Source organism: Rhinopithecus bieti, unplaced genomic scaffold (assembly GCF_001698545.2).
Source record: "Rhinopithecus bieti isolate Rb0 unplaced genomic scaffold, ASM169854v2 scaffold_55189, whole genome shotgun sequence".
Classification (NCBI taxonomy): domain Eukaryota; kingdom Metazoa; phylum Chordata; class Mammalia; order Primates; family Cercopithecidae; genus Rhinopithecus; species Rhinopithecus bieti.
In genome coordinates this window covers 778,107-794,503 of record NW_016821812.1, presented here as the reverse complement: position 1 = coordinate 794,503, position 16,397 = coordinate 778,107, and the positions used below count along the sequence as shown (strand labels likewise).

Sequence of the window (16,397 nt, the reverse complement as noted above, 5' to 3'; positions counted from 1 at the left end):
AAAAAAAAAAAAAAAAAAAAGAAAGTCAATGGTAGCTTGATGGGAATAGAATCTATAATTTATAGAATCTATAAATTACTTTGGGCAGAATGGCCACTTTCATGATATTGAGTCTTCCTATCCATGAGCATAGAATGTTTTTCCATTTTTTTGTGTCCTCTCTTATTTCCTTGAGCAGTGGTTTGTAGTTCTCCTTGAAGAGGTCCTTCACATCCCTTATAAATTGTATTTCTAGGTGCTTTATTCTCTTTGTAGCAATTGTGAATGGGAGTTCACTTGTGATTTGGCTCTCTGTCTATTATTGGTGAATAGAAATGCATATGATTTTTGCACACTGATTTTGTATCCTGAGACTTTGCTGAAGTTGCTTATCAGCTTAAGGAGCTTTTGGGCAGAGATGATGGAGTTTTCTAAATATACAGTCATGTCTGCAAACAGAGACAATTTGATGTCCTCTCTTCCTATTTGAATACACTGTATTTCTTTCTCTTGCTTCATTGCCCTGGCCAGAACTTCCAATACTATGTTGAATAGGAGTGGTGAGAGAGGGCATCCTTGTCTTGTGCCGGTTTTCAAAGGGAATGCTTCCAGCTTTGCCCATTCAGTATGATATTGGCTGTGGGTCTGTCATAAATAGCTCTTATTGTTTTGAGATATGTTCCATCAATACCTAGTTTATTGAGTGTTTTTAGCATGAAGGGTATTGAATTTTATTGAAGGCCTTTTCTGCATCTATTGAGATAATCATGTGGTTTTTGTCTTTGGTTCTGTTTATGCGATGGATTACATTTATTGATTTGTATATGTTGAACGCATCCCAGGGATGAAGCCGACTTGATTGTGGTGGATAAGCTTTTTGATGTGCTGCTGGATTTCGTTTGCCAGTGTTTTATTGAGGATTTTTACACTGATGTTCATCAGGGATATTGGCCTGAAATTTTCTTTTTTTGTTGTGTCTCTGCCAGATTTTGGTATCAGGATGATGCTGGCCTCATAAAATGGTCTAGGGAAGAGTCCCTCTTTTTCTATTGTTTGGAATAGTTTCAGAAGGAATGGTACCAGTTCCTCCTTGTGCCTTTGGTAGAATTCGGCTGTGAATCTATCTGGTCCTGGGCTTTTCTTGGTTGGTAGGCTATTAATTACTGCCTCAATTTCGGAGCTTGTTATTTGTCTATTCAGGGATTCGACTTCTTCCTGGTTTAGTCTTGGGAGGGTGTTTGTGTGCAGGAATTTATCCATTTCTTCTAGATTTTATAGTTTATTTGCATAGAGTTGTTTGTAGTATTCTCTGATGGTAGTTTGTATTTCTGTGGGATCAGTGGTGATATCCCCTTTATTACTTTTTATTGTGTCTACTTGATTCTTCTCTCTTTTCTTCTTTATTAGTCTGGCTAGCAGTCTATCTATTTTGTTAATCTTTTCACAAAACCAACTTCTGGGTTCATTGATTTTTTGAAGGGTTCTTCAGGTCTCTATCTCCTTCAGTTCTGCTCTGATCTTAGTTATTTCTTGCCTTCTGCTAACTTTTGAATTTGTTTGCTCTTGCTTCTCTAGTTCTTTTAATTGCGATGTTATGGCGTTGATTTTATATCTTTCCTGCTTTCTCGTGTGGGCATTTAATGCTACAAATTTCCCTCTAAATACTGCTTTAAATGTGTCCCAGAGATTCTGGTACATTGTGTCTTTGTTCTCATTGGTTTCAAAGAACTTATTTTTTTCTGCCTTCATTTCTTTATGTACCCAACAGTCATTCAGGAGCAGGTTGTTCAAATTCCACGTAGTTGTGCAGTTTTGAGTGAGTTTCTTAATCCTGAGTTCTAGTTTGATTGCACTGTGGTGTGAGAGACTGTTTGTTATGATTTCCATTCTTTTGCATTTGCTGAGGAGTGTTTTACTTCCAATTATGTGGTCAATTTTAGAATAAGTGCGATGTGGTGCTGAGAAGAATGTATATTCTGTTGATTTGGGGTGGAGAGTTCTGTAGATTTCTGTTAGGTCTGCTTGGTCCAGAGCTGAGTTCAAGTCTGAATATCCTTGTTAATTTTCTGTCTCCGTCTAATATTGACAGTGGGGTGTTAAAGCCTCTCAGTATTATTGTTTGGGAGTCTAAGTCTCTTTGTAAGTCTCTAAGGACTTGCTTTATGAATCTGGGTGCACCTGTATTGGGTGCATATATATTTAGGATAGTTAGCTCTGCTTGTTGCGTTGATCCCTTTACCATTATGCAATGTCCTTCTTTGTCTTTTTTTATCTTAGTTGGTTTAAAGTCTGTTTTATCAGAGACTAGGATTGCAACCACTGCCTTTTTTTTCTTTCCATTTGCGTGGTAAATATTACTCCATCCCTTTATTTTGAGCCTATGTGTTTCTTTGCACCTGAGATGGGTCTCCTGAATACAGCACACCAATGGGTCTTGACTTTGTATCCAATCTGCCAGTCTGTGTCTTTTAATTGGGGCATTTAGCCCATTTATGTTTAAGGTTAATATTGTTATGTGTGAATTTGATCCTGTCATTCTGACGCTAGCTGGTTATTTTGCACATTAGTTGATGCAGTTTCTTCATAGTGTCGATGGTCGTTACATTTGGGTATGTTTTTGCAGTGGCTATTTGCATTTTAAATGGAGTGGTATAGGCCATTTCCAATTAATGTGATTATTAAGATGGTTGGGTTTTAATCTGCCCATCTCTGACTTATTCCCTTATTTCTCCTTTCCTGCCTTCTTTTGAATTATTCAAATATTTTCAGTATTCTGTTTATCTCCTTTATTGAGTTTTTAGCAATTATTTCCTAATGTCACAGTATGTGTTTTTGAATTAGCACATTCTACCTGGCATTAATTTCATACCACTTTATATACAATATAAATAGTATAGTTTAATTTCACCCAATACTAGTTTTAATAGTACTTTGTTTTTTGGGGGTTTTGTTTTTGTTTTTGTTTTGAGCCCAGTCTATCTGTTGGGCTCAAGCAATCCTCCCACAACAGCCTACTGAGGAACTGAGACTATGGGTACATGCCACCATGCCTGGCTAATTTTTTAAATTTTAGTAGAGATAGTGTCTTGCTATATTGCTCAGGCTGGCCTTGAACTCCTGAGCCCAAGCAATCCTCCCGCCTTGGCCTCCTAAGTTGCTGGGATTACAGGTGTGAGCTACTGCACCTGGCTAATAGTAAGTAAAAGTAATTTTACTTACTCCATTCCATTCTTCATGCTATTGTTGTGATGTCATTTATTTTAATAATAATACTTTGTTACTTTTACTTTGATTAGTCAGTAGTCTTCAGAGAAATAAAAAAAATAGTTGATAACTATGTATACACTAAATATTCACATATTTAACGTTTACATAACTCTTCATTCCTTCTTGCAGATTCAAGTTACTATGTTGGGCCGGGCGCTGTGGCTCACGCCTGTAATCCCTGCACTTTGGGAGGCTGAGGTGGGTGGATTGCCTGAGGTCAGGAGATTGAGACTAGCCTAAACAACATAGTGAAACCTGTCTCTACTAAAAATAGAAAAATTAGCCGGGTGTGGTGGTGCATGCCTGTAATCCCAGCTACTCAGGAATCTGAGGCAGGAGAATCACTTGCACCCGGGCGGTAGAGGTTGCAGTGAGCCAAGATGGTGCCACTGCACTCCAGCCTGGGTGACAAAGTGAGACTCCGTCTCAAAAAAAAAAAAAAGAAAATCAAGTTATCATGTTGGATTATTTCCCTTCAGAGTCATTCATTTGCCTGCCTATTCCCAGAATAGGCAACCACCACTTTATGTAAAGGTCTCCTCTAGTATTTGCTCTCTATGGAAGGTTTTAAGTCTCTCTGGAATTTGTTCATTTATATTTCTTTGTCTTCAGAGTTCTCCCATGTTTAAGGAAAAATATGAGCTTTTAACTTCACCAGTGTTTTGTTTGTTTTTGGTAGGAGTGAAAGTCTTCCTAAACATCAGCTGAATCTATATTTCTTCAAGTGTATGTCTAATGACAATAAATTCTCTCACCTCTAATTGCCTGGAAATGTCCTTATTTCACTTTCATTTTTAAAATGAATTTTCAGCAAGATAACCTGGGTCAGTATGGGGCTATGAGAATTGATTAACCCAGTGATGCTTAACTGAGATTAGCTACTTATGTTTTCTTGCAGGTTTTGCTTAGACCTTCGGCCTCATTCACATGTACACACTTTTGTAGGGTACAGCCCACCTTTCACCTAATATTAGAGAGTTATTGAAGGTTTACTATAGGCCAACTACTTATCATATACTATATCTCTTTTTATCTCTGTGACAAGCACATAAGACATAATAGAAGTAGAGAAAAGAAAGAAAGAATATAGCTAGTTCTTATACAGTATTACCAAGTGTCAGGCATTGTTCTGAGCATTTTGCATGTTTGTACATATATGTGTACACACACACACACACACACATACACACACACACATTTAATCCTCACATCAACCTCATAGATACTATTTTATTATTTCTGCTTTACAAACGCAGAGTCCGAGAAACTACAGGGGTTAAGTAACTACCACTCAACCCCCCTAAAGCACACACAATATATAAATAGAATTCAGAATTCAAATCTAGTCAAGTTGGTTCCAGAATCTATGCTTTTAACCATTTCATTACTGGTAATATGATTCTCATTTTACAGAGAAGAGCACCGAATTTTAGCAGAGTTAGGTGAACTCTGCTAGTAAGTCACTGCTAGTAAGTGGCAACACTAGGGTTTGAATCAGGCTCCAAAGCCCTTGCTCTTTTCTCTGTACCATTCTTCTTCCCAAAGGAGATAAGAAAAATGTTTTCACTTTTAGAATTCTACTTTCGAAGGATTCTGTGAGAATTTCATGAGGACTTGAGAGGGGACCAAACAGCTTCCTTTTGGTCTTAGTGATAATGATGTCTTCTCAAGCATATGGTGTCTTGACCTATTTATAGCCAGGCACTGCGACAGGGTTGCTTTTCCCACTGACATGTATTAATTCCAAACATCTCTCTCTTTACTCCCTCTCAGATTGCTCTCGAGCCTCATAGCTGAGCATGTTACTGTACTGATAGCTCTATGAATGTTTGCTTTGGGAGTGGAAGGATGGCAGAGCTCAACCTCGAGGTCCTCTGCCTACACTGGGGATATGTGATGCTCACCTGACATGTGCATATTCCTTTGGGCTTGAACACATGTGTTCCTTTGGTGTTTCATGCATTTGCCAGCCAGAAAGGCAGTCCTTGAGTGGATCTGATAGACAAAGTATCTATTTTGTTAAGATTCCCAGGCTCAGACTGGGAGAGGGAGTTGGTTGTGCTGTCCAGGCTGTTTACACGGTGAGCCTGGAGTACTGTGGAGGCTCCAGGGTGTTTTCTGCTGTGGAAGCCACATGGAGCATATGGGTCTAATCTCTGACACTGACCACCCTTCTTTGCAGTGTGGAGGCTGCCAGCATTGGATTCGTTGTTGTTATCGACAGACGAAGAGACAAGTGGAGCTCTGTAAAGGCGTCCTTGACACGAATAGCCGTAAATATTTATTTTTGTGCTTTTATTATAAAAGTCATTTAAATTGTCTGTTCAACTATTTCGTATCAAAGTCCTAGTGAAAAGGCAATTATTTTATGTCAAATTTTGGGAAGGTCTTTGTAACAGGTGCTGTTATGTCACATCCCTATCTCCTCTGCCATCTGCAGGTCACCTGCACACAATTCTGAGCATGTCAAAGACTTCCTAAGGCTCTCTACCTACTGACTTCTCTGGTCACTGAAGAGGGGCAGTTGGGGAGTACTGGAAAGTTAATGCCCCAGGGGTAACCTGCGACCATTGAGTTAGAGGATTTGGTAGATAAACACCCCAGCTTCCAGACCCGCAGTGGGGCAATTCTGAGGTGTATTCCACACAGTATCCCAGAGAGTCTCAGCCCCCTTTGCCTACGGTAGTAACCACCTCATTGAGACATTGCCACTCTATTCATTGTTGTCTTCCTTAGCATTCCCTCATTCGAGCTTCCTGGAATCACTTCCCCGACAAAATACCTGAACCAATCTTTGTCCGAGGATTTGCTTTGGGGGCAATTCAATTTAAGACAGTCTTTATTTCAGTATTATTATTATTATTATTAAGACAGTGTCTCACTGTGTCAACCAGGCTGGAGTGCAGTGGTGCGATCTCAGCTGACTGCAACCTCTGCCTCCCGGGTTTAAGTGATTCTCCTGCCTCAGCCTCCCAAGTAGCTGGGATGACAGGCATGCACCACCACGCTTGGCTAGTTTTGTATTTTAGTAGAGACGGGGTTTCACCATGTTGGCCAGGCTGGTCTCGAACTCCTGACCTCAAGTGATCTGCCCACCTCGGCCTGCCAAAGTGTTGGGATTATAGGTTTGAGCCACTGTACCTAGCCAAATTATTTATTCATATATTAGAAAGACAATGGCAAAAACAGATCCAATGATATTTAAGTAGCGTGGTGGGAGGCGTGCTTGCATTTGGATTAAATGATATCACCTTGGATTGGCCTCCTTTTGCTTATCGTCTGCTTCTGAACCCTATTTGTTGTCTTTCAGCAAGTAGACGTGTCCTTCCTCTGTAGAGACCTCAGACTTTTGAACTCTGCCACAAGCAGAGACACCTTAGGGCCAGCTAAGTCAACATTTTTACCTGAGCATAGCCCCTCTGGGGCAGTTGGGACTGGCTAAAGAGGATGGATGTGGTAGTGTGGTAAAGCAGGACAGGAGAAGAACATTTGAAACCTCACTTAAACCTGCTTGCAGAAGGAGTCACACACGCAAACATGCACACACACGGAGTCCCTGTCAGATTGCTCTAGAGCCTCATCCAAATTCACAAATTATGCCTCAGCCAATACTTTCCATCTTGGGACAACAAAGCACGAGGGTCTTCTGCTAGGAGCTTGCATTTAAAGATGGGGAAGGGAGTCCTCCCATCACTGCATGGATTGTTTTCTCCTTTTAGTTTAGTTTTGGATATAGGATTTATCTTTGGGATAACTGCAGCCATGATTGATGCCCATGACTATTCCAGTCTGGCCTCTAGAGAGTTCTGGCTTTCCAGGGTCCATACATAATACATGAGTAATCTAATATCTGAGCCTAATTTGTTCCAGAATTACGTTGATCATTTTATATGTAAAACATGCTATAGTGCAGGAATCCCCAAATCTGGCCACCTGCCAGAACCTCTTCACGTGCTTGTTGAAAATACTGATACCTAGATTTCATCCCAGTCCTAGTGAATCAAAATAGTCTGGAGTAAAGACTTGATTTAGATTAAAAAAAAAACAAAAAACAAAACCCCATAGGAGGTTGCCTTGGGGGAACCACTGGAAGAATGGAAAGCCATGGCAGTTCCCATGGAGACCTGGATTCCTAAGTTTGCCCCTAAGCAATTACATGAACCTGGGCTATCTCATTGCTCAGAACCTTGCCTTAAGATGAGGGCAATACTTTCTGAAAGCAACTTAGCAATAATATACATCAAGAATACTTAAAATACTAACTCTTTGATTCAGTAATTATTCGACGATTCTAGCCTCAGAAAATATTCCAAGATGTGGATAAAGATGTTCATTTCAGTATTATTTACAATAATAAAATTATCGAAAAGCCTAAATGATTAACAATAAGGGATTGGTTAAATAAACTGAACACCCATAAAAAATAATATTTCCAAAGAATTTATTAATAACAGGAATAAAAGCCTGTGGTATAACATTAAGTGAAAAGGCCAGTTACAAAATATTTTAATAATATGAGCCATGATAAAGATATTTAAACAAAGAAAACATCCTATAAGTAAACAGATGGAAATATTAAGTATGGCTGTGAAAACCCATGGGTGAGTTTTCACTTTCTAATGTATACTTTTATTAATTTTCCAAGTTTTCTATAAATAATATGAATCATTTTACAATCAGAAAACATTTTGCTTGCTCGTTTGGTTAGCTTTGGTTTTCAGGAGGGGTTAGGCTTATCTGACATCTAAGGTCTCTTTCAGCCCTGAAATCTGGTGAGATTTATGTCATGGCATTCATTTTAACTTTTCCTTCAGTGGTCTTGATCTTGGGTAAGGGGAGACCAACGTAGACCCTGGTAATGGATATGACATTTTCTCTCTCCTCCTGACACTTTTCCTGATGCTTGCAGGTGGCATTTCCAGGAAACTTACAGCTTATATTCATCCTTCGTCCATCTCGCTTTATCCAGAGGACGTTTACTGACATTGGCATTAAATACTATCGAAATGAATTGAAAAAGAAAGTGCCGGTAAGCTTGACCTTTCATCTTGTCTCATTTGGTTAAGGCATCTGGTGAAGATGGTATTTGGGCAGGGTTTCTGGGCAAGGTAAGATTCAACAGGTAGAGAGGGAGAAAAGGGTTTTCTAGGCTGAGGGAACCATATATGTGAAGGCATAAAGGTGGGAAGTATACACTGGACGGAGGCCCATGGGAAGCTTCATTTTTGTTGGAACAGGTAAACAGTAATTTTTTGGAGGAAAGAGTAAGAAACATGGACTAGATCTTCAGTGTGAGGATGCAGGGTTTGGATTTTATTCAGCAGACAGTGGGGATCCAGGGAAGGTTTTCTTTTTTCTTTTTTCTTTTTTCTTTTTTTTTTTTTGAGATAGAGTTTCTCTCTTGTCACCCGGGCTGGAGTACAATGACGCAATCTCAGCTCACCATAACCTCCACCTCCTGGATTCAAGTGATTCTCCTGCCTCAGCCTCTCTAGTAGCTGGGATGACAGGCATGCGCTACCACGCTTGGCTAATTTTTGTATTTTTAGTAGAGACGGGGTTTTACCATGTTGGTCAGGCTGGTCTTGAACTCCTGACCTCAAGTGATCCACCCACCTCGGCCTCCCAAAGTGTTGGGATTACAGGCGTGAGCCACCACACCAGGCGCCAGGGAAGGTTTTCTAGCTGGGGAGTGAGTGACATGGTAAAATTCGTCTGAAGGTGGTGTCTAAAATGATAGAAAGGGACTTGTGAAGAAGCTAAATTGTACAGGTGAAACAAAACACAGATCTGAAATATAGGGGTGACATAAATACAGGAAACTAAAGTAAAAAGTCAACATTGTGATTCTCAGAAGAAAAAAACAAAACTAGAAGATTCAAAATTTTACCTATAACTTTGGCAAACAGATATGAGAAAACAAGCACTCTTATATTTTGCTGGTAGGAATGGAGTTGGTAATGAGCAATGTGAAGGACTAATTATCAGTATTTATAGAAAATTCAAATGTACACCCTCTTTCACCCACCTGTAAAGTTATTCTATAGATATTTTCACACATCTGGACAAAGCTGCTTAGACAGCAATGTTCATTATTAAGCTGTTTATAAAGGTAAAAGATTGAGAATAACTTAATGCTTGACAGTAGGGGACTGGCTAAATAAATAATTATCTACCCAATCAATGAAATACTTTGTAGCCAATAAAAGTGGTAAGTTAAGGTACAACCACAATGGAAACAGCTGATAGTTTCTTTTTTCTTCTGCTTTTTTTTTTTTGAGATGGAGTCTTGCTCTGTTGCCCAGGCTGGAGTGCTGTGGCACAATTTCAGCTCACTGCAACCTCCACCTCCTGCGTTCAAGTCATTCTCCTGCCTCAGCCTCCCAAGTAGCTGGGATTACAGGTGCCCATCACCACGCCCAGCTAATTTTTGTATTTTCAGTAGAGATGTGGTTTTACCATGTTGGCCAGGCCGGTCTTGAACTTCTGACGTCAAGTAAACCACCCGCTTCAGCCTCCCAAAGTGCTAGAATTACAGGCGTGAGCCACTGTGCCCGACTGATAGTTTCTTTAAAAGTAAACATACACCTAACCTATGACCCAACCAGGAGAAATGAAAACACAAATTCACAAAAAGACATACACAGGAATGTCCATCAGCTGGTCAACGGAAAAGTATATATAAGTTGTGGCACATTTATATAATGTAATACTATTAAGCAATAAAAAGGAGTGAAGTACTGATACGTTCAACAACATGGATACATTTCAAACATATTCTCTTGAGAGAAAGAAGCTAGACACTAAGCAGTATGATTATGATTCCTTTTAGAAAAGGTTCAAGAATAGGCAAAACTATGTTGTGATAGAAAATCAAAACAGTGGCTGCTGTTAGGGATGAGGGTGGTAGAGACTAGCTGGAAGGAGACAAAAGGAACTTTCTAGGAAGTGTTCCATATTTTTTTTTTTTTGAGATGGAGTTTCGCTCTGTTGCCCAGGCTGGAGTGCAATGGCGTGATCTTGGCTCACTGCAACCTCTGCCATCCGAGTTCAAGTGATTCTCCTGCCTCAGCCTCCTGGGTAGCTGGGATTACAGGCGCCTGCCATTACGCCCGGATAATTTTTGTATTTTTTTTTAGTGGAGACGGGGTTTCACTATGTTGGCCAGCCTGGTCTCGAACTCCTGACCTCAGGTGATCCAACCACCTTGGCCTCCCAAAGTGCTGGGATTACAAGCATGAGCCACTGCACCCAGCCCTTTCTTCGTCTTTTATGCTACTTAAGTGATACATGTCCTTCTCGGAGTATTGCCTGGAAGCCCACGGTGCTCATCTGTCCCCTATTGGTGATGTGAATTTTGATCCCCTAGTCAAAGTGTTGTCCACTTTCCCAAATATTAAATAGATTCTTTCCCTCGCAACTACTAATCTTTGCAGAGACACTTTAAGATCATGCAAATATCTACTCCTCTAAAAAGTCCAATCTCTCTTTAATATCCATTGAAGATTCTTGCCTGAAACAACCTTTATTTATTGGTTACAAAATAATGGTTTTTCAACTCCAGCACTCTCATCATTTACTAATCAGAAGTTGGTATTTTACTGTAAGCTACAGCTTTCCCTTCTCCCCATTTGTATATTATAGTTTTGGATTCTTAGTTTTTCAGTGGTTTGTAATTCTTTGCTGCTCTCAATTATTGTGGTGCTCCAGCTGTCCCAGATTTGGCCAGTGGGAACCCCTTCAAGCTGACTCTTGTGTCCTTGTGACATGTCCCTATCATGTTTTTTTTGGCACTTCCTTACTTTCTGGCCTAATGTGATCATCTAGGCCTCAGGCATGCTCTGATCCAGCTTTGTTACCGGCCATTTCTCTCAAGAGCCCTGGTTCCTTTTGGTGTTGAAAAGTATTAGAGTCCAAAATCTGGATGCAAGATGTGCTATTACTACTTGATATCTTTGTTTATAGGCTCTTTCAGCAGACAGCAGCTGTAAATATATGCATGTATATGCACATATACATGTACGTATTTGTAATTACAAATATTCTAGAAATCACAAGTTCATACTGATACCTTAAATTTCAGTCCATGTAAGATGTGTATTTAAGTCAAGGGGAGAACAGTATATCCAGTAGATTCCCATTCGGATAAAATAAGAGAGCCATATATATGATTGTGCATAGATCATCTTGAGAAGGATATACAAGATATACAAGAAGCTGGTTAAACTGGTTGCCTTCTGGATCTCCACCTAGATGGCTGGGGGTAAGTGGGAAGGGGAGGATTTTCTATTTAGATAGACTTTTTCTGTTCAAATGTATTACTATCTATAAATATTATCTATTCAAAATTAACAAAAATAGCTTTAATTAAAATTACTCTGAAAGAGGGCCGGACACGATGGCTCACGCCTATAATCCCAACATTTTGGGTGGCTGAGGTCAGGAGTCCAAGACCAGTCTGGCCAACGTAGCAAAACCCTGTCTCTACTAAAAATACAAAAATTAGTCGGGCATGGTGGCACGCACCTGTAGTCCCAGCTACTTGGGGGGGCTGAGGCAGGAGAATCGCTTGAACCCAGGAGGCAGAGGTTGCAGTGAGCCAAGATCTCACCACTGCACTCCAACCTGGGCGACAGAGCAAGAGCCTGTCTCAATAAATAAATAAATAAATAAATAAATAAATAAATAAATAAATAAATAAAATTACTCTGAAAGAATGGTTAACCCATCTCAGTGAAGACTTGCCATCTTAGACAAGGAATTTTCTCATTTTCTCGCTCCTTTCCCACTCTTATTTTCCTTGTTTGGGTTCCGTCTTATATTAATAATCAGATTTCTGAAAATCCTTTCTTTTCTACTTTGGGGATTAGCCAAACTCAAAATGAGTTTCCCATTCTATTTTAAATACTCATTTTTTAAATACTTGAATGTTTAAGGAAAATGTAAGGCCTGAGTTCTTTGCTCAGTTTTCCTAACTTGAGTAACTGTTGATGTTTGGAAAGAGATGGAGACCAACAAGAAGCCAATGACTTGTCATCATCCTCATGAGTCCCTTCGTGCCTCCCCTTCAGAAATGAAGAGTCATCAATTCTTCTTGCCACTCAAAAACGTTTGGAATTGGAACTGAGCATTTGACCAAACGTCATGCATATTTCCCTGATTGCACATAAAACACATGTGTTTTATACGTATTATACATATGATCTAGGCATGCTCATATGTACACAGATACATTTGTGACTTATGCCCTCCTTTTCACATGGTGCATCTATACCTAGGAGGGACTGAACATCTACTTTATCTTTATACTCTGACTTTAGCTACCTCTATTTGTGGTAGTGTAGGTTGATTCCCTACCTGTCCTGCTTTTGATTTTAAACTTAAAATCAACTTTTGAAAATGCTCTCAGTCACCCAAACCCTGGGTACATTGAGTAGGGCATTCTTTAATGCAAGTTCACCCCGTAAGTTACCATTTCACCTGACGCACAAGGTCACACTCCCTGGTAGCGCTGATGCTCCAGATACAGCAGAGTCTGAAGTCACCAAGCTTGATGAAATCTAACTTTGAAATACGTGTTGCCTTCTCAATGACAGTTCAAACTGTCAGTTTGTCTTCTTTATTTTTAAAACGTGGTTGTGATATTAGTACTTTACTTTGTAGCTTCCTAGCCTCTCTTATATTATAACAGCTTCCTGGTCATTTCTAGATAGATAATTATATTTTCACGTGTTGCGGGGAAAGGAGTTTATTTTGCCTGACTGGTATAGGAATCAGGTGGGCCAAGGATGTAATTGTAGTCAAGTGACATCCTCCCTCTACCTTTATCTATGGAGGCGAAGTACTTTGATGTAGTAAATGGTTTTGGTTTTTGTTTCGTTTTGTTTGAGACAGTGTCTTGCTCTGTCACCCAGGCTGGAGTGCAGTGGCACCATCAGGACTCACTGCAGCCTCAACCTCCTGGGCTCAAGTCATCCTCCCACCTTGGCCTCCCAGTAGATGGTTTCTGAGTCCCTGTTGCTGGCCAGGCACTTCCCTATTCTGGAACAGCTGTACTCATAGCAGCCCCACAAAACTGTTAATGTGAAGTCACCAAGGCAGTCTTGTAAAACTCCTGAAGAGGCTATGATCGTGGAAACTGGTTGCTTAAAATGGAGTTTGTGTCAGAATACAGGAAATGCTTCTTGTGCAGTTAAAAAACCATGTATTTCTTTGAAATAATGGTTTTAAGCATCTATAGATAAAAACACAAATGTATACAGAAAAGGAAAAGAAACACGACATTTTTAGCTTTTAACAATTGTTCCAAGAATATGCATGCATGGTAAAGTTGGTGGGGCCACATGAAGAGACAGGTTTGGAAGGAAGAAGTTTATTATATTCACATGTCCCAGAGGTCGGGTTCGCCTCATGCCACATGGGCCACTGGGGAAGCACCAAGCTTTGGTCAGGAGGCAGAAGAAGGAGGCAGAGGAAAGTCTAGGCCAGAGTGTTTACTGGAGTTTCTGCAGGCAAAGCAAGGCAGGATTTAGTACGGACTAGTTAGAATAACTCCTGCAGTCTTTGGGGTATAAGGGTTGTCCCTTTGTCACTTGGTACCTGGCCCTGGGATGACTTAGGGCAAGGTGAACATTGGCCTGGTGTGTGAGAGTCTGATAAGGCGGTGGTTGGGGATTTGGATTTGAGACTGTTTGTTTTGCATATGAAAGGCCTGCTCCCGGCTAACCCCTTCACAGTCTCTAAGAAGTGGTTAGTCCTGGGGTGGGGGTGGCGTGGCAGTCTCTTCCTAATCATGGAGGCCACAAATGCCGGAGCCTCAAGAGTTCAGAAAATAAGAAAATGTGGCTCATGTAATTGACCTGTGATGACAGGATGCCAGATAGACAAAAACAGAATCCAAGAAAACACAGAAAAAATGTTTTAAGGCCAGTTTTACATGCTCAGTGTGTCCTGTGGGTTTGATGATTAGAATTATTCTGCTTTTTTTCTTCACTATATAGAATATATAAAAACTTTCTAAAAATTTCTATCCTGTAAAGATTAAAAGAAGAAAAAAATATGTTGGGAAACTGCCTCTCATTTATTTTTGAAATTTTTAAATTTACATCAGGTAAAATTCACTGTCTTTGGTATACAGTTCTATGAAGTTTGACAAATGCACGGCGTTATTTAGTCACCACAATCAAGATACAGAACGGTCCCATCACCATGCAAAACTTCCTCACTGTGCCACTTTGTAGCCAGCCCCTCTCCCCATCCCTAATCCCTGGCAGCCACTGATTGGCTCTCCATCCTTATAGTTTTCCTTTTTGCAGAGAGTGATACAAATGCAATTCCCTCCATGTGCTGCATAACAACATTTTGGTCAACAATGGACCACATATACAACGGTGGTCCCATAAAATTATAAAACTGTATTTTTACTGTACTTTTAAAAAAAATTTTTTTTTTTTTTTTGAGACGGAGTCTCACTGTGTCACCCAGGCTGGAGTCCAGTGGCCTCATCTCAGCTCACTGCAAGCTCCGCCTCTGGGTTCACACCATTCTCCTGCCTTAGCCTCCCGAGTAGCTGGGACTACAGGCCCCGCCACCACACCCGGCTAATTTCTTTTGTATTTTTAGTAGAAATGAGGTTTCACATGGTTGGCCAGGCTGGTCTTGAACTCCTGGCCTCATGTGATCTGCCCTTGGCCTCGCGAAGTGCTGGGATTACAGGGATGAGCCACTGTGCTTGACCAGAGAGTTTCTTAGAAGTTTTAGTGAAGTATAATATGCATCCAGAAGAGTGTACACATCCTGAGGGTGCAGCATTTGAATTTTTACAGTGTAAACTCCCTCACATGTAGCCAGATCAAGAAACGGGGTTCCAGAGGTCAGAGGCACCTTCAGGTCCCTTCCCATCTGCATCCCCCCTTTGAGGGATACTGTCCTGATTTCTGACACTATCTTCGTTTTGCCTGGTTTTATATTTCATACAGATGGAAACATACACCATGGCCTCTTGCGTTCTGTTTTGTCATCTGTGTTGCTATAGTTTTTTCATTCTCATTGCCGTAAAATACTTCTTTGGGTGAGTATCCCACAGTTTGTTTATCTTCTACTATGAATGGGCATTTGGGTTGTTTCTGGTTTGGGGCTACTATGAATTATGCTGTTATGAACCATCTGATTCTTTTGGTGAACATATGTAAGCATTTTTGTTGAGTGTATACCCAGGAGTAGAATTGCTGGGTTGTGAGGTATGCATATGTCAGCCTTAGTGGGTCCTACCAAACAGTTTTCCAATGAGCTGTGGATGACAGCTGAGGGTCATTAGACTTTCAGGAGTGACATTCGAATTCTCCGACTTGATGTCCCCTTGTTATCAATGACAAGCATTTCTGGGATGCCAGGCCTACCCTGTGGCTGCAGAACAGAGCCAAGCCAGTTGAGGAACATAGCTCACGTCTTAGTTGCCTGTGAAGCCAGGCTGATTTGCCTGCTGCTTTCACACAGATTAGTTCACAAGAATCGTAAGTTGCATTATCCCCATTTTACAGATGAGAAGCCTGCGACTGAAGATGATAGTTTTGTCTAAGGTCTGATGCTACTAAGGACAGAAGCTGTTTCCCAGCCTAGGACTTTGACTCCTGTGCTGTTAGCCACCACGTTGTGCAACCCTAGCCCTTGCCATCTTCACACACAGATTGAATCCTCTTACCTTCCACAAAAGTTGCATTATGTGGCTTCTAGATCACATGGCGGAGGCCATCATCCTATCCTTTACACAGCCCTCACGTGACCATAGCATTTTACTCTTACAGCAGTAATAATAAATAATGTGCTCGTGGTTTGGGCTATTTATTATCACATTTCGTGAACTCTAGATCTTCACACACATTGTAAATTGTTCCTACTATTCGGACAGTGGTTTAGTTTTGTTTTGTTTGAAGACAGACAAATTCCCCGAAAAGCCAAAAGAATATCCTTGGTTAACATATTTGACCCATTAAAACTTAAATATAAGCCAATTCAGTTGAAATATTTTTTAGCAAATTAAGAAATACCTTTAATTTATGGCTGTACGATGGAAAAGAACTAAATGCTTCCAAAAGGTTTTTTGGTACCTAAGTCCCTGTCGTTTTAAAATTTAAGGTCATTTTAATTTTTTT

The 16,397-nt window shown here is 40.3% G+C and overlaps 1 protein-coding gene across 3 annotated transcripts in view; it reads left to right on the top strand.

Annotated features, from left to right (window-relative positions):
* Positions 1 to 16,397, top strand: part of MCF2L2 (MCF.2 cell line derived transforming sequence-like 2) — a 256,218-nt gene that overhangs the window by 91,572 nt on the left and 148,249 nt on the right. For all 3 annotated transcript variants that reach the window (XM_017860626.1, XM_017860625.1, XM_017860624.1), the window contains exons 4-5: positions 5,429 to 5,519; positions 8,156 to 8,275. In XM_017860626.1, the coding sequence (XP_017716115.1) occupies positions 5,429 to 5,519; positions 8,156 to 8,275 (211 nt within the window). The remainder of the gene's footprint in view (positions 1 to 5,428; positions 5,520 to 8,155; positions 8,276 to 16,397) is intronic.